This window comes from Aulostomus chinensis, chromosome 11 (assembly GCF_037954235.1).
Source record: "Aulostomus chinensis isolate RoL2024-O1b breed Wild chromosome 11, RoL_Achi_v1.0, whole genome shotgun sequence".
Lineage (NCBI taxonomy): Eukaryota > Metazoa > Chordata > Actinopteri > Syngnathiformes > Aulostomidae > Aulostomus > Aulostomus chinensis.
In genome coordinates this window covers 20,656,600-20,678,834 of record NC_141330.1, presented here as the reverse complement: position 1 = coordinate 20,678,834, position 22,235 = coordinate 20,656,600, and the positions used below count along the sequence as shown (strand labels likewise).

General features: G+C 41.9%; 3 protein-coding genes and 1 pseudogene across 4 annotated transcripts; 3 read left to right on the top strand and 1 right to left on the bottom strand.

Annotated features, from left to right (window-relative positions):
* The first annotated feature begins 285 nt into the window (after positions 1-285).
* klhl38b (kelch-like family member 38b) lies at positions 286-4,560 on the top strand. The gene is made up of 5 exons (XM_086217382.1): positions 286-469; positions 1,606-2,826; positions 2,919-3,060; positions 3,139-3,244; positions 3,433-4,560. Exons 2-5 carry the CDS (start codon positions 1,607-1,609, stop codon positions 3,720-3,722), a joined length of 1,758 nt encoding a protein of 585 aa, XP_086073508.1. The 5' UTR covers positions 286-469; position 1,606; the 3' UTR covers positions 3,723-4,560.
* A 430-nt stretch (positions 4,561-4,990) lies between these two features.
* LOC147253752 (uncharacterized) lies at positions 4,991-6,301 on the top strand (annotated as a pseudogene).
* A 5,105-nt stretch (positions 6,302-11,406) lies between these two features.
* Positions 11,407-17,093, top strand: fbxo32 (F-box protein 32). The gene is made up of 9 exons (XM_086219036.1): positions 11,407-11,722; positions 12,099-12,226; positions 12,461-12,510; positions 12,627-12,719; positions 14,679-14,772; positions 15,304-15,488; positions 15,567-15,749; positions 16,123-16,266; positions 16,423-17,093. The coding sequence occupies exons 1-9, from the start codon at positions 11,610-11,612 to the stop codon at positions 16,510-16,512; spliced, it is 1,080 nt and encodes a 359-aa protein (XP_086075162.1). The 5' UTR covers positions 11,407-11,609; the 3' UTR covers positions 16,513-17,093.
* Positions 17,094-17,814: 721 nt separating this feature from the next.
* prelid3a (PRELI domain containing 3A) lies at positions 17,815-21,158 on the bottom strand. 2 transcript variants are annotated; one of them, XM_086219037.1, is made up of 8 exons: positions 21,018-21,151; positions 20,823-20,923; positions 19,956-20,124; positions 19,716-19,805; positions 19,553-19,623; positions 19,383-19,485; positions 19,113-19,187; positions 17,986-18,978 (listed from the first exon to the last, which is right to left on the bottom strand). In XM_086219037.1, the coding sequence occupies exons 2-7, from the start codon at positions 20,852-20,854 to the stop codon at positions 19,128-19,130; spliced, it is 525 nt and encodes a 174-aa protein (XP_086075163.1). In that variant the 5' UTR covers positions 20,855-20,923; positions 21,018-21,151; the 3' UTR covers positions 17,986-18,978; positions 19,113-19,127. The 2 variants fall into 2 exon arrangements, with proteins under 2 accessions (XP_086075164.1, XP_086075163.1); XM_086219038.1 differs by lacking the exon at positions 19,113-19,187 and having other exon boundaries at positions 17,815-18,978; positions 20,823-21,158.
* Positions 21,159-22,235: the final 1,077 nt, after the last annotated feature.

Below are 22,235 nucleotides of genomic sequence, written 5' to 3'. Positions count from 1 at the left end.
AACAGTGTTATCAAGTATCAGCGTTGTTATTGCTACTACAATCACACAGACAGAGATGGTGGAACCGCTAGAAATGTAAGAAATGTTTGCACGAGGAAGAAGTGGACTGAAGGTATGAATGTAAAGGAACACTGAAAGAAAGCTAAAACTTTAGTGATGGAGTCTGTCTGATACCACGAAAGCACTCCCACATGTCACATGTGAGTCTGCGGCAGTGTTGCCAAAGAGAGGCCCTATTTTTAGGGAAGGAATGTACACAGAGGCCTCGTGGAAAGAGAGCAGCACAACAAACAGCACACAGCACGCTCCTACAAAAAGACAGCCCCCTTTGGAACATATAGTCACACAGCAACAACACGAGAGAAAAGAGCGAGGAAGCACAGGAAAATGTCAAGACATCAGATTTTCTGCTGAGCTTTGAATAAGGAGTGGGACCCTCAGAAATCATAGAAAGAGACAAGAGAGGAAGGTAAGTTTCATGAAGTACAAGCTGATTTTGTCTAACATCAGTATGGCTAAGAATCCATTTGAGAAAAATAATAAGAAATAAGCCTAACTTTGGTTTATATGCTGAAAAGTCTTTTGAATGTGTGTGTGTCTGTATGTTTCTGTGTGTGTGTTTCTGTGTGTGTGTATGTGTGGAGAGAAATCAATTAAGAGATGGCTTTTTTTTTAAATAAATGAATAAAAGATATCTTTCACTCAACAGAAGCCCCACCATTCTCGTGACAAAAGTACAGAACACTGTGATGCAGGTGTTCCTGTCTGCACAGACAGCAAGTCTCCAGAATAATCCAAGAGGCTTCCTCCCTGTTCCTGGAACATCTGCAGCAGCAGGGCTAAATTGTGCGACGTGTCAGCAGCAGTTTGAATTTTGCATTTTGATGAAAATTCAACGAGACTTTTTGCCAGCTGCATATTAGACTATTCTGACTGTAATTCTTGTAGTCTGTCTGTGTAGAGTTATCATGTCCCCGGGCATTTAATCATGATGGGTTATGGTTAGTCTTGAGGTGTTGGATGAATGAGATCAACAGCGAAAAGTCCCTGTCCCAACATGAATTCATTACTGCTCTTCAGATCTTTATTGTCATTATATGCAGGCACAATGTGTATTTCAGTCCCTGTTAATATTAAATCGTAAAGACTTGTTGTTGTTCGTTTGGATTTGAACAAACTGTTGTGTTGTGCAGGGTGATAATGCAGATTTTGCAAAAGGACTTTAGGGATTTTTTTAAAGACGCATACAATGGCTTCCTCTACTGCATGGGATTAAGAGGCATTTGCGAGTTTGGAGCAAGGATAGGTATCATTAAAAGCAATTTTGGTATTCTACTTTTAAGATACTAACTAAATTCCATTTTAACAAAATGAAAATGACATTACATATTACATTAAAATATTTGGTTCTAATTTTATGGTCTTGGTAGGTATTTTCACATACTCATATAAGCATGGTTTTTAACACAAAAATATCAAAAATCAAGAAGTTTGATACCCAAATTGCACATTAGCAAGTGCACAGAGCGTTCATTCAAGACTGCTTTTAAGTAATAAGCTGATGATCCAAGACTGGTTTGGCTGACAACATGATCTTCTTCTCAGCATGGAGCAACCAGCAGAGGAGGTCTTTCACTACAGAGATGAAGAGGTACCCTCCAACTTGCTGCTCCAGCTGAACAGACTGAGGCAGGAGAACATCCTGACTGATGTGTTGTTGTGGTGCAACAACACAGAGATCCCATGCCATCGGAATGTCCTGGTCTCCAGCAGCCCCTACTTCAGAGCCATGTTCTGTAACAACTTTGTAGAACGTCAGCAGGCCAAGATAAACCTGAAAGGCATCACATCCGCTGTTCTGAGCAGTATCATTGACTATGTGTACACTGGACTGGTCAGTATCAGCATGGATAACGTACTCCCTCTGATGCAGGCGGCATCCATGTTGCAATATGTTCGGCTTTTTGAGGCCTGTTCAAGTTTTCTTCAGCTGCAGCTGAACCCAGACAACTGTTTGAGCATGATAAGACTCTCTGAGATCATGAATTGTAACAGTTTAAGAAACAAAGCAAAGGAGATTGCGATGGAGAGATTCTCTGACGTGTCAGTGTCTGAGGACTTGTGTGAGCTCTCTTTACCGGAGCTCATGGGATACCTGGAAGATGACAGTCTGTGTGCTGAGGAGGAGCAGGTCTTTGAGACACTTGTAGCTTGGATCCACCATGATCCCTTATCAAGGCGTGGGGCCATCTGTGATCTTTTCAAAAAGGTTCGCCTTCGCTACATCCACCCCACCTACCTCTTCCAATTCATAGCCAATGACCCTTTAATCCAGTCATCCACTCTCTGCTCCGAGCTCATTGAATCCGTGCGACGTCTCATGTTTTCTGTGAGCAGTAAATATTTTGGCGACATAGCAGCTGACTTCAAACCTCTCTGGGTTGCACCGAGGCGCTACACCTACCATGAAATGCTGGTGGTGGTAGGGGGAAGGAAGAACAATGAGCAAACTTCAAGGGAAGCACTGGTCTTCAATGAGATGAGCCAGAAGTGGCAGTGGCTTGCTAAGCTGCCTGTCCGTCTGTACAAGGCCTCCTATGTTGCCCTCCACAGTGTGGTATACGTTATTGGTGGCCTGATCACAAACACAAAGCACAGCCAGGCCAGTAGAACTGTCTACACCCTCTCCCTCAAAACCAACCAGTGGCGGATGGCAGAGCCCATGCTGGAGCCCCGCTTTGCCCACCAAAGTGTCTCCTACCTCCACTTCATCTTTGTCCTTGGTGGTCTTGGGCCTGACAGTAGAATGACTGGAAGTGTTGAAAGGTGAGATGGGATGTAATTGATGTTGGGCACAGTTATCAATCACAAGGAAAATAAGGTTGTTAATTATACGCATCTCTTACCAATGTCGTCAGGTACAACAGTATGTTTAACCAGTGGGAGTCTATGGCACCCATGCCCGAGGCTGTGCTGTACCCTGCAGTGGCTGCCACCGGCCAAAGGATCTATGTGTTTGGAGGGGAAGACATCATGCAGAACCCGGTCCGAATAATACAGGTAGAATGACTTCATCTATCATCCCCTCTCATGCTCTTTTCATTCACTCACTCAATTTCTACTACTTTCCATCTTGAGGTGTATCATATTGCCAGGAACTTGTGGTCTAAGATGGAGAACAGGACAGTGAAGAATGTGTCGGCTCCTGCTGTAGTTTTGGATGAACGGATCTACATTATAGGAGGTAGCTGTGATGACAGTGACTGATGATACTGGAATGAACATACAGAGCACAGACAACTATGATAAATGCATTACTGTGCCTAGGCCTCTGTATATGTTAAGGTTAATGTTTAGTTTTAAACATCTGGCAATACTTCTGAACTGCACCACCATTTAACCTGCCTCATGTGAATGTCGTCACTGTTGCAGGATACACCAGGAGAATGATCGCATACGACACCAAGGCCAACTGTTTCATCAAGTGTGCCAATCTGAAGGAGAGGAGGATGCACCATGCTGCCACGGTGCTCAACAACAAACTCTACGTCACTGGTGGACGTTACGTCAATGGCCATGACGTCATTGAGGACGCTGACATTTTCGAGTGCTACGATCCAAAGACAGACACCTGGACATCTAATGGGTCTCTGCCGTATAAACTGTTTGATCACGGTTCCCTGACTCTGACATGTGTCTCACAGACATGGGCAAAGTCGTAGCTTCAGTCCTAGACAGTTATTTAGGAGTGTTTCATCCAGACACATTGACTAATTATAGACACGACTCAGCTCAACCAATCCAAATATTCAAGGATATGAGATATTTCAAATATGTTCCATGCCTTATCTGTGTGTTTATGTGAAACCTGTGAAAAGTTTCACTGCTCTTTTTCAACCCATCTCTGAGGGTGAAAGCATTATTTCGAATCAGATCATAATTAGGAGGTTTGACTTGTGAAGTGTAAAGTCTGGTTTGGTGCAAGTTGAGGCTGCAGCTGTGTCTGGTGAACTCAAATGTCTGTATCTTCAATGAAGAATTAAGATACCATCATGATGATTTACTTATCTTATGAATGTTATACAAAGTCAGAGTTGACTATGCGTTGGCTTTTTTTTAAGCATTTGACATTTTGGGGGTTGGGGCAAAATTACCTTTGGGGCTGTGAAGACTTGAACCATCATAAAATAATCTTTTATAGTCACGCTGGATCCTCTACAAGATATCTGCTTTGTAAACATTAACATACTGTCAACCTGGAATCTGCAGCTCCTTTTACACAGCAATTCCACAGTAGTGCTGTGAAAACCAAATGCCAAGTGGCATTACATATTGTATTCTCATGAAAAATTCACATCATATATTGTGAGAAGTTATGCACAATTTTATTTGATAATCCCAGTAATCCCCAGTAACATGGGTAATCAGTGTGCCTGTGCAAACCCCTCTCAAGCTAAATGCCAGACATTCCTTTTCTTCTCAGGAGAAAATTAATATTTTAAGATAGTTTGACAATAACGTTGTAGACTGGTTAGGTTAAGACACTGGACCCACATGGTTAGGGGTAGACAAAGATCCTGGTTTGTGTTTGAATACATAGTAAATAAATACATAAATAAAAACATTTGCAAAAACCCTGAAGATCTGCTCTTGGTTCACCATTACATGAGTTATACACAAATTACAATACAATCATTTTCTTTTATATAAGTATAATGACAATTAATTAGAACTAATTGCATTCTGATGTTCTGCAAGAGGGGCATACTGTGTAAACTCATGAACTTTGAGGGCTTTTTCCACTTTTCCATTATGTCAATTAGCTCCACTGCTAGCTCAGAGATGGAATGATCTCTTCTATACAGATGGTGATGCGTAGCAGCATTTTTATTTGAGTGAGAGAGAGTGAGTGAGTGAGTGAGAGTGAGAGTGAGAGAGAGAGAGAGAGAGAGAGAGAGAGAGAGAGAGAGAGAGAGAGATCTGAGCCAGTATTACTCTACTGTTAGTATCTCTCATGTACTCTGAGGTAGGCCAGAGTCTTGCCCAAGGACCCTTACTGGATGAAGCTCGACATGGACATGGAGCATAAGAAACGATACCCTCGATGGAAGAAAAGGATAGAGACCAAAATAGAGGCATCAAGGAGAAAAATTAGCCAGCTAGCAGAGCTGCAGCGAGGAAACATGGTGAATAAAGGTGTGCCCTGGAAATACACCAAGCTATCCATACCAGAGGCATTTGAAACTGACAAACAAAGGCTAACAGCTCTCGCCACCCAACCGTAGGGATACACCAAAGAGGTAGAGGCTAGGAGAATAAACAAGATGTTCTCCACTGACCCAGCAAACATGTACGCTCAGTGGCAGGGGAATAACAACCAACAAGGCCCACCAGGAGCTAAGATGGAAAAGTACTGGAAGGGCATATAAGAAAAAGAAGTATCACATAAATCCAATGCACGATGGCTGGTGGACCTGAGAAGTGACCACAGAAACCTCTGAGAAAGAGAACCAGTAACCATCTCAGTGGCAGACATCCAAGACAGAGTGTCAAAGATGAAGAGCTGGACAGCACCAGGCCCCGATATGATCCACACATGCTGGCTGAAGAAGCTAACTGCGCTCCATGAACACCTTGCAGCACAGATGAACCAGCTGCTAAGGGATGGGACACCCAGAGTGGATAACACAGGGATGGACAGTCCTGATCATGAAGGACCCCCAGAAGGGCCCCATCCCATCCAACTACTGACCAACAACCTGCTTCACCAACATGGAGGCTCCTGTTAGGTTTCATAGCGGATAAGATAAGTAAGCCCATGAGTCAATACATGAATAGGGCTTGGAAAGGAATTGGCACTAACACCCGAGGAGCCAAGCACCAGCTACTCGTTGACAGAACAGTCGCCCAAGATTGTAAGAACAGACAGACCAACCTGTGCAACGCCTGGATTGATTACAAGAAAGCCTACAACTCAGTGCTACACACGTGGACACTAGAATGACTGGAACTGCACATCAACAGTAAACTGAGAGCTTCATCAGAAACTCGATGGAGATGTGGAAGACGACCCAAGAGGGCAACTCTAAGCCAATAGCCCAAGTTAACATCACGTGTGGCATACACCAATGAGGAGGCACTGTCACCACTCCTGTTCTGCATAGGCCTGAACCCTCTCAGTCAGATTGTCACAAAGGGTGGTTACGGATACTGATTCTGAAGCGGGGCAACAATCAACCACCTGCTCTATGTGGATGACATCAAGCTGTACAGCAGGAATGAGCAAACAAGAGAAGAATAAGAGATTTGTTTGGGCAAAGAAACACAAGGTATGGCCATGAGAAATTTGTACTTTGGTCTGATGAGTCCAAACTTAAGATCTTTGGTTCCACCTGCCATGTCTTTGCCTGACACAGAAAAGAAGAATGTCTCTACATGCATGGTTCCCACCGTGAAGCATGGAGGAGGAGGTGTGATGGTGTGGGGGTGCTTTGTTGGTGACACTGTTGGGGACTTTTTCAAAATGGAAGGCACACTGAACCATCATGGCTACCACAGCATCCTGCAGCAACACACCGCCCCATCTCATGGTGTGAATCTATTTCTACAACCACAGCCCACTAAAATAGTCTGTCTGGTATGTCTATTTTATTTGAACTTATTTATAGCCTCAAATTTTATATTTCCTTTGATAAATTTGCACCTTTTTAGAGGTTAACTTATGTCTCCGTGTTTCCTTAGTTTTACATCAACAATAAAGGTTTTAAAATCTTCTTGTTTGCTGATCTCATATATCTGGACAGATGTGAGCTGACACGGAGCACAAGCCGTCTCTATGTCTCAACATGTTTAACCCAGATTACATTTCCTGCATCCACACTGTTACATGTCTGGACAGGGTCTTGGAGTCCTCACAGAAACAGAAAAAAAGCACAGAAAAGATGAATCAAACAAATGTGATAATATTGATTTGCTCGATCTACTGCAGGTGAAATTAAAGTTTGGGGTCTATGGTGTAAAATGTTATTGGGAGTGGGATGCAGCATAGACATCTAAGCAAAATAGCAAGTGACCACCATTTCAAGGGACTCTCTTTGATTTAAATCCTCAGAGTTCACACAGATCTTTGTAAGTAAATGTAGAATCTTGAATTCTTCCACAATAAGCAACTGAAAGAACAAATCAGATGGCAAAATTCCATCAGTGGCTTTTGAGGAGTAATGTCAGTCAGTATGTAGTGTAAAGATAATGTAACCACCAGGTCATATAATAGTAGTATATGTGCTTTTCTCTGAAACCAGAAGTCACTGGGTCAGATGTTTCATTTGCTCGCTGCCAGCGAATGAAGTCCGGTGGACGGTGGGCGGTGAGGGCAAGCAAAGGTGGGAGACCGGAAAAACTATGGAAGATCTGATGTTATTTTGAGCCACAAACAAGGGGGCAAATGTTACACCATGTGAGTCATGTGGTGCTGTTGGTTTCCATGCAAGCTGGTAGATGTGAGAGGAGAAGAGAGAAACTGATGACCTGGGTTTCACAATCGAGCGAGTGATGAAATTCAACCAGGAGAAGCAGCAACAGGTGGGAGTGTGTTTGGAGAGTAGAGAAGGATGGAGCAGCTGTCTCATCTGCTAACAGCATCACAACAAAAACAGAGAAGATCGACTGAGACACAACTGAGAAATAATCTTTTCAATTAAATATTTTGAAAAAAAAAGTACGTATAGACATCATCCACACTTGAGTTTATCTACTAAATCATGAAGTTTAAAGGAACACCACCTTACTGAAAACTAAACTGTTGGAAATATTCTTTTTTACCCTCCACCTCAGAGCCAGATTAATGATAAAATACCATTTAATAATAATGGAAAGGAAGGTTTAGAATGAAACATACAGCCAGAACTTTCCAGGTCATACAGCACCTCAAAAGACCCAGAAGTGCACCTGCTACAAGAGGGTGAGGAGGATTACTTCTGGACAAACCAGGATTCTGAAACTTGAGTTTTGATGACTTTTGACTGAGGTATACTTACAGTTCCCATTCACTACCATTCATTGTGTTAAGCTAACAAGCAGTCAGTCTCTAATGGTAACAGCTTTCTAATGCAGGTGCAGAGGAGAGACGGGTCTATCTTCTTGTCAGGCTCTTGGGCGGATGGCCAACAGGTGTATTTCAAAAAAGTTGTGATGTTCTTCTAAAGTTGTTCACGCTTTATTGCTTCCTCCTCATCCAGCACAAACGCTGGGCCTTTCCATGTAGTGAGGTCAACTCTAGAAATAGAACAATGTACATCAGGGATTCACAAAGACACAACTGTTGAACTATTTCAGTGTGGGTTTATTTTCAAATGGTAGAAAATGCAACTTATGTCCAAGACAACTGATTTTAAAAATTATTTTTAGCTTTGTTTATATATATAGAAAAACACTGCGGGATGCCAAGGCAGCATCTAATGTATTGCACAAGTGTACAGTATGTAGTTACAACAGTATAATCTACAACACTAGTCCCTTAGTAGATTTTGGCATCATGTTTAAATTTAGGACGTGCCTGCATATATCATCATGTGATGTGTACAGACTTTAACATGTTGCACGTGCATGTTCAGACACTCATGACCTTTTGCCTACATCAGTGTGTCACTTTAAGATATCAGACATGAAGCTACAGATGCACCTGTTCCAACAGCTTCAGCCACTCGGAATCTACGAGTAAACTGATATTTCAGAGAGTAAAACTGAATCAGAATTGCAATTTTGCTGGTTGAGAACCACTTTTTAACAGCAAGGATTAAAACACAGTGGACAGCATCACTGGCAGCGTGCAACCATCAGTCCACCATGCCACACACACAGGATGTGTCCCACCACAATGCTAGATGAGCTGAAACACTGCTGCTTCTTGGAAGAAGAAGAAGAAATGTGTGGTAACTGCACACCATGTGCTGCTGCTGACATGTTTTGCAGATTGTCTAGAATGAATTATGAGGACCAAGAAAGCACCCCAACACACCCCCACAAAGGCAGACATGTAAACAAACACTCACAAACAGAGACGCACACACACACACACTGTTCCAGCTTTTTACAGATCCACAGAATGTTCCTCAAGCTGCAGGATTCTGAGGAGGTGAACTTTGACCTTTACGTCATCAGTCATGTGATGCCAATAGTAAATGTTTAAACAAGCACTTCCTCATTGAACCCTGTTATCACAGTTACTGTATGTAGATGACAAATTCATTATTATTTCACCAATATAGCCACCAGCATCCTGAGGGACTGATACTTGCCTTTGAAAGCACAATGATAGGTGAGCTGACGATTACTTAAAGGCCTTATTGGATATAAACTTTGACCTCGACACCCAAAATCCTTTCAGATCAGTGTGTCATTATGTCATGTGTGTTTCATGAGGCAGAAAAGAGTTGACCCACTGGCCTGGGCAGACTTAGTCACACAGTCAAACGAAAAAGCAACATTCACTAAGGATTAGCGGGCATTTTTTCAGAAAATTTAAATACAATAGTGAAGATGCGCCCCTGAAAGCACACAAGCACACAAGCACACACACACGTATGCAGAATACACAATGCAACCCAATACTTTGGACAAATCCAAAGGATGACTTGATCTATTTATACCACCAGGAGTGACTAAGGATCAGGGGACTTCACAGCCACATTACTGACATGTTTTTGCCTGCATTCTAACAGTGACTAAGATTTAGAGTGAAACACTTCTTGAAGAGAGTTTATTTACAGTTTTGTCACAGACCAGTTGTTCCTAATGCAACTATCTGGGTTTGGAGGAAACATCTTTGTCAAGTAAGCAGCAGTTTAAGTATGAGTATATAAACACTCAAACACTCAAACAGTCCAAACACAGCCTAATTTGAATTATTTTAAAAGTCAACTGCTTTTTTATTCCGTGCATAGTACTATATGGATCATCAGACCATTTTCATAAACAATTAAGGCCTTTCTAATAAATTTTCAATCTAGTTTGATATCTGAAATTCATCTTGCATCTACTGGATGTCTACTGACCTCCCAGGGTGTACACACATCCACTTTGGGAACCCCTGATTGAGACAAAGGTAATCCTCCTGTAAGTAAAATCACAAATTCTACTTTCGTCTCAATCACAAATGAAAGTAAAAAGGAGTCAATTGGAGCCTCTGCTCGATTGATTCTGTTGTGTGTCCAAGTTTCACAGCAGCCATCTTGAAAGGTCATAACAAGGTGAACAAGCTGATCAAACTAATTGATGGTCCCGCTCTGTTTAGTGTGTCACAGCCATCAACTGAGCCCACACACACATTATCAGGACCTGATGTGACAAAATGGAACAGGGCCATCATTAGTGTTATTAATCACACCTGTGTTTACACTGCAAGGACATGCCAAATTGGATTTCCTGCCAGAGAAAGGGGGGGGGGGGGGGCTATAATTTTGGGCTAATGAATTGAAGGGAACTAAAGGGACAAAAAATAATGTTTTTTTAAAGCACTGAAAGGACTTTGACTTTGCCTCACATTAAACCTGTATTGTTTTTAGTCTAATAATGCCACTCAAGCACGTTTTTTTTTATTCAGTGAATTGTGTGAACATTCACAAAACAGACAACATAGCACCACAAATTGATTTGAGGTTTTTCTGAGTAGAAAACTTAAAACCTGAATAAAGTAATTAAAATTTTAAAAATGTGTGCCATGAAAATGGACTAAATTAAAATAAACTATGGAATCATTTCATTTAAAAATGTTAAAAACTAGAAGAAGAATTGATGTAGATGCAGAAAATGTAATAGAATTTTAAAAAAAATTCAAATCAATGGTTTATCCATTCAAGTTCTTTTAATGACTGCACTACTGAAAGCAACAAAAATGGGTGGTATTTTCATGCATTTTTATTTGTGATTTTTTTTGTTGTCACGAGCAACGATGTTTATTCGCAAACTGTCGTATTTCTCTTTTTTAACCTATCAGTGATCCTCAAGTTGATAATTTGAATCAATACAGTCACACATTCATCGGTAAGTGGCTCCAGAGTGAGCCCTCAATCCAAATGACGTCATGCACTTGTGTATGGAAACTGTCACACAATCAACACGTTAGGAAAAAAAGCTGCGCAATATTTCCATGATATAAATGTAGGGGAACAAAATGTAAACACTCGGGTACTTTACAGCGCGGAGTACTAGGGGGAACTAATCTCCACCCCTTGACACAGCTGAGTCAGTTACGTAATCGTCTAGCAAAAGAAGCTGACGTAAAAAAGTGCTTTCTGTTGGGGTTACGGTGGGATAACATTTGTTTAACAAATTGGCTTCTTCGTTTCCATTCCGTGATATGAACCGTCTTTGTCTCCCCTGCTGACTCTTTTGCAACGCCGAAGTTGATAAACAAAGCCACGTGTTGCGGGGAAGTTTCCGAAGAGGGCGGACCTCGATGGTTTCCGGAAGGATATAAGAAGCTGCGCAATGACAACACGAGTAGAGCACAAACAGAGCAAGACAAAGCGTGTCGAAGAAGGAGAGGAAGACGACAGACACTCTCAACTGTATTTTCCTTCTACTGTTTAAGACAGCATAAAGAAACGAGGATGCCTTTCCTCGGACAGGACTGGAGGTCACCGGGTCAGAATTGGGTTAAAACCGAGGAGGGCTGGAAGAAGACGACGGCAGACAACAAAAACAACAACATGTCCGTGGACAGGTTTGTGTTGAAATTACTCTCTCGAGCATAACACTGGAAAAAAATGGGAGATATTGAACGCGCCACAAGTTTTGAGACAGCAGCAGATACTTTATCATTTTAAAGGCAGTTCGATGCTTTGTTTCCGTGTCTGAGTCTTTGTTCCTCCCTTTCTCGCTGATCATTGAGCTATTAATATCCTCACAAGTGAGAGGATTAACTGTCCTAACAGGCCTCTGACACGAAGATTCTCTCTTGAACATGTCCAGAAGACTAAAAATCATGTTTGTTTTGATGTGCTGGACCCAAAAGAAATGCAGCGTTTGGAGTTTTCACTGTGTTTTTAGACAAAATGGTGCATTGATACCTTTTTAATGAAGTCCTTGTGTTTTTGCAGCTTCTGCCAAGCTGAGCAAGAGGAGGAGGACAGTTTCAACAAGGAGAACTTGCTGCTTTCTCTCAGCTATGACATGGCTGCCAAGAAGAGGAAGAAAGACCTAATGAACAATAACACCAAGGTCCCCTGTGAGTCATGCTGGACAAACACACTGCCTGAATTACTGCAGAAATATAAGAGGGTTGACATTTGTGTGTGTGTGGCAGCAAAACCCCAAAGTCAGTTTCCGGTCCAAGAATATTAGGAGATTCTCATGAGTGGACTATTTCCTAATCATCTCTTTAAGATTAATTTCCACACTGGCTCTTAGTTGTGCTGTGATTGTCACGGCCCTTTATGAGAAACTCTCTGCTTTTTCCTAGATTTCCACAGGGAGAAGTGGATTTATGTTCACAAGGGAAGCACCAAGGAGGTAACAACCTTTTTTTTTTTTTTTAACTTGACTTTTCTTACATCACTGTTAATGTAAACATGTTGAGAACCTGCAGAGGATCACAGTCTAATACTCTCGTAATGAAATTTTCCCAGCGCCATGGATACTGTACACTGGGAGAGGCCTTCAACCGCTTAGATTTCTGCAGCGCCATCAAAGACACAAGGAGATTCAATTATGTCGTCAGAGTGAGTCCTGGTCCTGCTCTGTTTGTCTTCTTCTGTGGTGTTGGTGTCTTATTTTTTTTTTTTTGAAGAGGGTGTGTAGGTGTCTGCCAGGGTCTTATCAATGCTCTGCAGACAAGTGTCTCAGTGTGATGATACTGACTCAGGGAGGGTGTGTGTATGTCTGCCATTTGGTATCCGTAAACTGGCTCAAATAATATTTCTGAAATGACTCAGTAATCGCTACCTCCGGTAATGCTTAAGCTTCATGCAACTATATTAGCGTTCATCACAGTGACTGGTGACAGGGTGTTCAGTCTGGACACCTGCAACATCGTGCTCATGCTAGGTATGAATTTAGCATAAACTGTCTACTGCAGTGGGAGATGTGACAGTATCACACAAGGCAGTGGTGACATCGCAATAGAAAACTGTCCATCAATTTGGAGCTAGCTGACTCAAACACTGGTTCTCCCATGTGAGCTGAGGGCTGCTAGTGTGTGGGGTGGGGGCTGGAGGTGGGATGACAGCTGTGAAGCGAACGAGACCACCTGACAGGGGTTTATGAAATCAGAGCCGGGGTTGTCAGGTGATTCACACAGCCACCCTTGCCTGTGCTGGATGTAGACCTCCCTCTTTTGTGTTTTTTTTTTTTTTTTTTTCCTCCCTCATTTCTGTATTGTCCTTTGCGTGGGAATGCAAATCTGTTAGCTTGTGGGGAATCGTGTTTGATGGTGGTGTCGTTAATCTACAGTCATCTGTGTATGAATACTAAAATTTTCCACAGACATTGGTTAATATGTCCTTGTCTCTTGAATGCTGGTCTGATCTCTTCTGCTCCAGCAGCTACCAGAGACAGTCTGGTGCTTTAAGCCCATACAACAATATGGTGTGTGTAACACTAGCGTCCAGGCTGGACACCCTGTCCCGGGTCACTGCTTTTCACTGCTTGTGTCTGATGGCATTCACAGGTTCATTGAACTCAGTCTCAGTTACACAGATCAGGTTCTTCACCAAAAGACAAGTGGCCTTCTCTTTTCTCTTAGTGGAGGTTATTTCAAGGAGAGAGCCAGAAACATGAACTCTTATTAGAAAGATGCAGTGTTCCTAATGCTGCTGTCACTGTGTTTGTGGAAAAGTACATGCCAGGCTATGAGGTGCTGTCTAGTGAACTGGAGAGGCTAAAAGTAGATATGGAAACGCACATTGTTCTGCCTGGCTGCTCTATAGAGAGAGGAGCACTTGATGAGCTGCTAAAAGGAGCGCATGGGATTAGGTTTTAGGAATGGAAAAATGAGTCGGGAGCAAGCAAAGGAGCTTAAAATTGGTCAAAGGACAGGAAAGTAGAGGATAAATGAGGTGTAATTTAGATAAACTTTGAAAACCTCAAAGTTTACCACATTTTCTAAGGATTTGGCTGAATTTGGCCCTATTCTGTTTTATCAAGTGTAGAAATGTGCAGGGACTTGCTGAATAACTTCTATTCCGGCAGATTTTCCAGAAAATCTCCTTCATAGATGTTATGATTACAAAGGTCACATCTTTCTGTTTAGCCCTGAAAAACGGGAAACTTCTGGTGCTCCATGATGCCACGGCTTCTGTTACCTGCCAACCTGACTGTCAGCTGGCCATGCAGACGTCCACAAAAGTAAAGGATTTGGCTAATTCATGCCACAGAAGAGCAGCAGCAGTCAAATGATTAAAAGCTTGAAAGCTGACTTTGACTGGCTGGGCTGTTGCCCAACACCTTTCCAGTTGCTTCTTCCCCTGAAGAGATTCAGATCAGGAGGGCTCAGGGCCAAGAATGCAGTTCTAAAACCCTTGAATCCAGACTTGGCTGAATGTTTTTTTTTTTGTTTTTTTTTCCTTCATTTATTGTTTGGACACAGCATAACAAACCTTTAATGAGTAAACGGGACAGAGCGTCTCTGCAGCTGACAGGATGAAATTAATGTTGCTTTTCTTTGTTTTTCTCTGCTGTAGCTCCTGGAGCTTATCGCCAAGTCCCAGCTACCCTCCCTCAGTGGAGTGGCACAGAAAAACTACATGAATATTCTGGAAAGAGTGGTGCAGAAAGGTGAGCCAGATGGCCTCTCGGCGTTTTTTTTTTTTGTTGTTGTTTTTTTTTACGTCTCAAAGGGTTTTGTAACTTCAGCCATGAGATTGTGTGGTGACTTTTTATCTATCTGTGGGAAGGATTATGTAAAGGGGGGGGGGGGTTGAACCCCTTCAGTTTTGGGGCTGCAGTTTGTACAAGTTGGACTTGCACTTCCTGCTGATATATGCTGAAAAACAAAGCAGGAAAAATTCTTCTTGTTGACTTCAAGTCAAGTAGAGCCAAGATAAAACCTTCCTTTCACCTGAGAGCCGGGGTGACAATTTAGTACTTTAACGGCTTAGTGAACAGAGCCGACAGTCACCAGACCCCCTCAGCCGGCTGTAGTGTAAACCAAATGTTCCTGCTGTTATGAAACCTGTTGACTAAATATCATAAACATCACAGAGGCAAGCACCAAAACAGCTACCTCAATCATGTGCTTCTCTCAATAAATATTTAATTTGTGGCTGTTTGCCTGGTGGTTACTAATCTCTATCTGTCCTCCCACAGTCATCAATGACCAGCAAAATGTCCGTCCCATCAAGGAGCTGCTGCAGGCACTCTATGTATCACTGTGTGGTCTCGTCCAGGACATGGGAAAGTCTGTCCTGGTGGGCAACATCAACATCTGGGTGCACCGCATGGAGAACATACTGCAGTGGCAGCAGCAGCTGGACAGCATTCAGATTAACAGGGTACGCACAAAACACAAACGGGTGGCGTTAAGACTGACTCAGGTCGGTTTTATTCCTAAAATGATCTTTCTCCTCCAGCCAAAATCGACGGGCATGACTCTGACTGACCTGCCCTCCAGCCTGCAGCTGAACATCATGCAGTGTCTGTCAGACGGCAGGGACCTGGTCAACCTGGGCCAGGTCTGTCCAGAACTGGGAGCCCTCACTGAGGACCGGCTGCTCTGGAAGAGGCTCTGCCAGTATCACTTCACAGACAGACAGGCATGTGTAGATTAATGGCTGACACACACTTCATCCACCTGGCTCAGACAAGTTAGATCTTTGTATTTCCCTTGTTCAATGTGCACCAGATAGTCAGAATAAGATTTAAATAAAAAGGCTCACTCCTTGAGGTGTCACTAAACATTTCCACCTGGTCAAGGCTGTCTGAAACATTGGTGGAATGATTATACTGACAAGAGTGTAGCCACTAAATTCTCAAACATGCAAATGAGCTAGCCTTCAAGCTAAAGTAGGTTGCAGTGACGTTTGTAGGTTAAAATTCACTTTGCATAAACGCTCTCCTTTTTTTATATTAAAATAAATACTTCAAAGTGAGTTTCTCCTCCTTGAAATGTGTTCTCCTCACTTTCAGATCCGAAAGCGCCTGATGGTGTCGGATAAAGGTCACCTGGAGTGGAGGAAGATGTACTTCAAGCTGAGCCGCTGCTATCCTCACAGAGAGCAGTACAGTGACACGCTGCACTTCTGCTCACACTGTCACATCCTTTTCTGGAAGGTAAATGCACATTCTTTTTAGGGCCTGAGTCAGAAGGTACTTCAGGCAAAGACCCTATTATGATGTTGTTGTTTTTTTTTCTCCCTTAGTCAAAGTGTGTCTGTGGGAAAAATCTCATATTCAGAGACTTAAAAGTGTTTGTGTGTTTCTCCTTAGGACACAAACCACCCTTGCACAGCCAACAACCCAGAGAGCTGCACCATGGCCCTCTCCCCTCAAGACTTTATTGACCTCTTCAACTTCTGACCCTCACAAACACCCCAAATCCCTATGAACTGAGTGTACATATTGTACATAGAAATGTATTTTTCTTTAATAGCACAAACAATTCCTGGATGTATATTTGGATGACTGGAGGGTGTTCAGGCAGTGGGACAACTATGCAATCAAGATTTTTGGCTTTTTTTTTTTTTTTTTTTTTTTTTTTTTTTGCAGAGGGAGGGGTCTGTTGGAGTAGGTGAATTTGATGGAGAGGAAGTGTATGTGGAGATGTGTGACAGAGTTCCAGTTAACGTGGTTTTGGGTTGACTTTCGTAATGTGCAACATTGTCTTCAATTTAATGATTTGATCTTTAAAAGTTTAATAAATGTTTGAAATTATGATTAGGCCTGCTCACATGGGGGGGGGGGGGGGCACAGTGTGTTTACTGATCAGTGGAAATCTGCTGGTAATTCTTGAGGCTGCAGAGTAACTGAATGTAAGCGAGGGAGCGTCGACAAACCATTGTATGTTTTCTATTTTGAATGGTTCTTTTTCACTTTTTTTAAATAAGGATTTGGTACTTTTTTCTTTTTTTTTTTTTTTTTTTTTAAATGTGTTTTCTGAAGCAGCTGCTATAGCAACAGCACCTGAGTGCAGTATTACCAAAGATTGCAGTATGGAACTATAACAGTGTGTGCCTTATTGTAAAACTTGAACCTGAGATGGCTTCATCCTTTTTTTCAGATCCTGATGCTGTTTTTATAACCCTAACGATAAGAGCATTGAGGGCTTTGATACCAAAGTTAACTGTTTGAAACATCTTATTTTTCTAACGTCTTGTGCATGTTTTTATAAGCACCCAGCTGACTGTGTTTACTTATTTATTTACTGGCAAGTAGCTTAACTTGCTCACATGGTTTTGAAAGAATTTAAATACTACAACTGTGCAATTTTTTTTTTTTTAATTTTTCCAGATGGTCCCCTAGGACTGCTTAGACAGTGAGTGTTGCTGTACATGCTATGCAATGCCTTCTGTTTATGTTCTTGTTGAATAAATTTAAGAAAATACCTCTGGCTCTTCTGTCATCCGAGCACCGAGTTTAAGTCAACTTCTCATCAGAGGGGAGTTTCTGTATGGAGCTGCTCTTTAGTTCTCTTGAATAACCATTTAAGCTGCACCCTCTACTGGACAAATGATGAACTACGAGTTAGTTGAAATTTGATACTAGTGGACAGAACACACAGCAAACTTTGTTTTATTTCTGTGGTTACATTTTCTTAAGTTCTGTTTTTTTTTTAATAGCTTTATTTTTGTCTTCATTTGGAATAAATCCAATTAGATCATCAAAGTGAGATTTTCTTTGTACTTTTTATATTTGGGAAGCAAATATTTCTGAATGAATGAATTGGATCATCAAAATTACTGGAATTAAAATTCAGTCACATTCTGGATTCAATAAACAAAACATCTGAGTAATGGGAGTGTGCTAAAGGAACTGAAAATACAAATGTCTAAGAATTAGGAGTGTTGATGTGAAGGTGTCATGCCTGCTGAGTAAATAATACAAGCATAAATGACTTTCCAATCATTTCCTTAAACAAATATTTTAATTGTTGCGATGGGACAACAGATGCAGTACAAAGCAAAGTTAAACAGCAAGTGAAACCTTGCATGATGCATGGACAACATAAACAGCGTTAAAGACTTACACCAATATCATCCAGATAGTCAAGAAATAAGATGCTGCAATAGTTGTGCAGCATCTCACATACTCGCACGCACACAGACTTCAGGGTGTGAAGGCATGAGACTGCTGCCAAAGCAAAAACGATGACCGTTTTTGAAAATCGTAACAATCATTCTGATGAACTCAATTATAAATCTGCTGGTTTGAGGCAACCTTGCCTGATATGCCAGTGTATTGTTGCCTTGACAACTGAAAAAAAGTGCAATTTGCATCTTCTTCATTTAAGTTGAACAGTTCCTTTAAATCATTATCTAAAAACTCTTTTCACTACCATCATGCAAACACATCATTTACAGTTTGTGACTCTTTAAATACATTAAAGCACCAACTCTCTAACTTGAACTCCTAACAAAGGAGTGTTTGACTGAACAGAAAGATTAAACTTTGCATAATCCTTGCCTACAGAAATGGTGTGTGTATCTACTTGCTGGATCCTTGCTTGCCATCTGAAGATATCGAAGCAGAGCAAAGCAAAAGAGGGGTAGTAAAGACTGGATCATGATGTTGATGACTTAATGCAGCAGCTGGAGAGATGGTTAAAGACTTAATAGGTGAGCGATGAGCCTAACTAAGTCATAACTGACAATGACTCTCAAATTTCAGCAGTCAGCTTTGGCAGCATTGTACTGTCCCTCTGTCCAGATGCAAGTACCCCAGAGGCGAGAGAGGTAGTGTGGGCTGAATGTCCAAAAGACATCCCCCTTGGTTTAACTGCCGAAGATCTCCAGTGGTTCGAGGTGTTGTCAGAGATAGCAGTCATCACTGCAAATGTAAAGACTCAGCATTAAATGTTGTGTATGCACCCGAATGCGATTTTTAGCATTTCAAAAGAAAGAAAGATGCTTTTGATTTTTGAAAATAAAAGAGAGAAAAGTTGAAAAGAGAAGCTCAGTTACCAAAGTTAGCAAATGTCACAGAGAGGTACGTTCTCTTTCAGAGTTTTGAATAATCCACTCAATAGCATCCCAACCCTGCAGACACACACACACACACACACACACACACACACACACACACACACACACACACACACACACACACACACACACACACACACACACACAATAAGAGCTGATTAACAGACAGACAAAGACCGGGGCAAAGTGACACCCTGTAAACTGGTGCAAGGCTGTATGTGAAACATGGAATAATAAAGGTGTATGTACCTTCCTGGCATTAGCAGACATTCTCCTGGCCATCATCCCCTCCAGATAACTGCTCAGACTCACTCCCTTGACTGTAATAATTGCCTCCTGGGTCAGGATGGTGCTGAGGAGATAGAGAACACAATGAAGAACACACAAACCTAGGATGTAAAGTGAATGAAGGCACGTACAGCTCAGGATTGTCTGGGTGTGGCCTGTAAAGGAGCCTCTCATCCACTGAAATCAGGTTTGTGAGAGTGATCTGGAAGACAAAACACATTTCCTTTCATATGGGATGTCTCCATTGGAAATCATGAATCACGTTTGGGCATTAAACTAACTGATTAAACCTACATTTGTGGAGCACAGTTCCATCTTTTTCTCCTCGCGGTCAACTATAGAGTGTTCCTTCACATACGTTTGTGTGTAGTTGGTTCCAAGTAACTACAGAAATACACAGAACAGCATCTAAATAAGGTTTTCATTTCATTTGTCTCATATTTAGTGTTTTACAGGATGAATATTGGCCTCGACCCAGAGCCCCGGGTGGAGCAACCGAGCTGTTTAGTTTGTGCAGCTGATGTGTTGACTGACCGTTCGGACAATCCCTGGCAGGCCCCACTCCGTGCTGAGGAGGCGGTGGCTATGTAGGCGTCCCTCTGGGTCAAGGCTGCGGTCCAGCACATCGACTCCCACCACATTGGGGTTCATGGGGTTGGGGTACTTCCTCATTGCAGCCTTGATCACTGTCTCCCATGGGTAGCTTCACACAAGCCAGTACGCAATGACATATAAAAGACCACATGTTGAATTAGATTGAGATGCTCACCTAAATCTGTAACAAAGCATCATTAACACACAACCCTGTCAGCTTTATTAAAATCTACAGCCCACTGATCAAGCAGCAAAGGGCTGTGTGATGTCACAAATTGTACCTAACTAAACTTTGACTTTGATCTCACTTTGATCTTGGGGCTCTGATTTTGATTTCTGACTTACTTCTGAAATTTATATCACATGCCTTGTTCTTAGTCCATTATTTGAGGCGCAAGACTGTGGTTGAGTGACATCACCCCTCTCAAAATCATAACAATTATTCAGGTGAATGCAATCATCTTCACACACTCACTCACACACACACACACACACACACACACACACACACACACACACACACACACACACACACACACACACACACACAAAGATAGACGGATGGATAGATCAGACACGCACCACTGTGGTTATGTGTTGAAACACTGACACTGGTGGTAAGGGTGTTTATAATAAAAAGAGGAATTTGCTGACAAGAACAAGTAAGTGTCATGAATGAGCCAGGTTAAAAGGAATTTAGAGTCAGGTAGAATATATTCTGGCCCACAAATCTGATCGGTTCATTCAGATTTATTATTACACATTGAGTTTATATTTAAAACACGAGAGATTGTTGTTTCGACCAACCTGAAAACATGTTCGGTGCTCCAAATCTTCATTCTTCAAATATTATCTCTAATATCCTCTCAGCCAGTCACCTAAGACCTCTGCTTCACCGGACCATTTTCCTTGGAGGAAATCGTTTCAGAAATCAGAACACGGGGCCTGGGAGCTCACGACAGCCAATAAAGTGCGTCCAGGCGGCACATTTCTCCACTTAACCTTAAGGCTCAGTGCTGCAAATACACTGCGCCAAATCCTCTCCAGCTACCGGAGTCTCAGGAACAAGAGTCAGGAAACACAGAATGTGTGGATTATGATGAAGAGAGCAGGGGAGCCGGTGCAACAGAGAAGCCATCAAAGGGTAAGTCACACAGAGTTAGGCACAGGATTCTGCTCAGGATTTTCACAATAAAACTATTGCGTGTTAGCCCACAGACAATTACATACCCGATGAGCATGCAAGGTTGGATGAAGACTTCGGCAGAAACAAACTGCGTGTCATAAACAGATGTAAGTAGCGTAAACCACAGTTGTCTCTGTGACACCATGCGCCAACCTATTTGTCAAGATCAAGGTGAATTATGAGATTAAAGTCAGAGTTCTGTGCACAAGTAAAGGTGTTGTCAAATTTGGTTAAGTTGTGATGGTTGTGTGCTTTAAAACCTTCTTGATGACATCATAGGGTTCTGCAGTCGACACATGGTGTCCGCTGTTGGAGAGAAAACAGAAGAACTGGGTGATGGGACCTTGTTCCAAGTTTATTTGAATCTCTGACAGTGAAATCTCTTTGATATTGGTTTAGGATTTTTTTTTAACCTTTGCCTCTCGAATTTGTGAAATGTCTATTATAGTTTTTCTTTAAAAAAAATCTGAGGAATTTGGCTGCTGCTGATGTATATGTATATGAATATGAATTAACATATCCTTTTCATTTCCGCATTGTCGTGTATTCTCGTCAAAAATGCCAAATATAGCCCAATTGGCAAAAAAACAACAACGTAACTCTCAACTGCGGATCTATTTTAAAGACGAACCATTTTACAATTTAATTGTGAAGGTTACCATGCTAATTATTGTTCACATTGTAGCTAAATCTGGCGGACTTGACGAAACAGATGGAGCCTTTCCTGCATCCGCCTCGGATTGTGCGCATGCGCAAAGCATCTTTCCATCATTCCCCGGACAAGTGGCACGCAGAGAATAACTCTGTCAAACTCGACAAAGAAAGTAAGAGGCAAACCGGAAAAAGTAGTGGCATGGTTTCCAGATGCCTCAATGTGATGACGAACTTCAGCAGTAAAATGGCCGATTCATGCCTCTATTTGTTATATATTTTTAATAAGTGAGATGGACGTGTGAGGGCATTGTCATATCGATGTTACTGTCTCTAGAGGCGATGTGAAGAATTTGCTCCGTTATTTATTTTTGAAAACCTGA

Bases quoted from the DNA above. Each gene is read 5' to 3' on its own strand.
- klhl38b (XM_086217382.1), top strand. From the start codon at position 1,607: ATGGAGCAACCAGCAGAGGAGGTCTTTCACTACAGAGATGAAGAGGTA. The intron at 2,827-2,918 runs GTGAGATGGGAT...CAATGTCGTCAG, and splicing joins ATGACTGGAAGTGTTGAAAG to GTACAACAGTATGTTTAACC. The intron at 3,061-3,138 runs GTAGAATGACTT...TTCCATCTTGAG, and splicing joins ACCCGGTCCGAATAATACAG to GTGTATCATATTGCCAGGAA.
- fbxo32 (XM_086219036.1), top strand. From the start codon at position 11,610: ATGCCTTTCCTCGGACAGGACTGGAGGTCACCGGGTCAGAATTGGGTT. The intron at 12,227-12,460 runs GTGAGTCATGCT...GCTTTTTCCTAG, and splicing joins CAATAACACCAAGGTCCCCT to ATTTCCACAGGGAGAAGTGG. The intron at 15,750-16,122 runs GCATGTGTAGAT...CCTCACTTTCAG, and splicing joins ATCACTTCACAGACAGACAG to ATCCGAAAGCGCCTGATGGT.
- prelid3a (XM_086219037.1), bottom strand. From the start codon at position 20,854: ATGAAGATTTGGAGCACCGAACATGTTTTCAG. The intron at 19,806-19,955 runs GTCAGTCAACAC...GTATTTCTGTAG, and splicing joins TGCCAGGGATTGTCCGAACG to TTACTTGGAACCAACTACAC. The intron at 19,188-19,382 runs GTACATACACCT...GTGTGTCTGCAG, and splicing joins TGTCTGCTAATGCCAGGAAG to GGTTGGGATGCTATTGAGTG.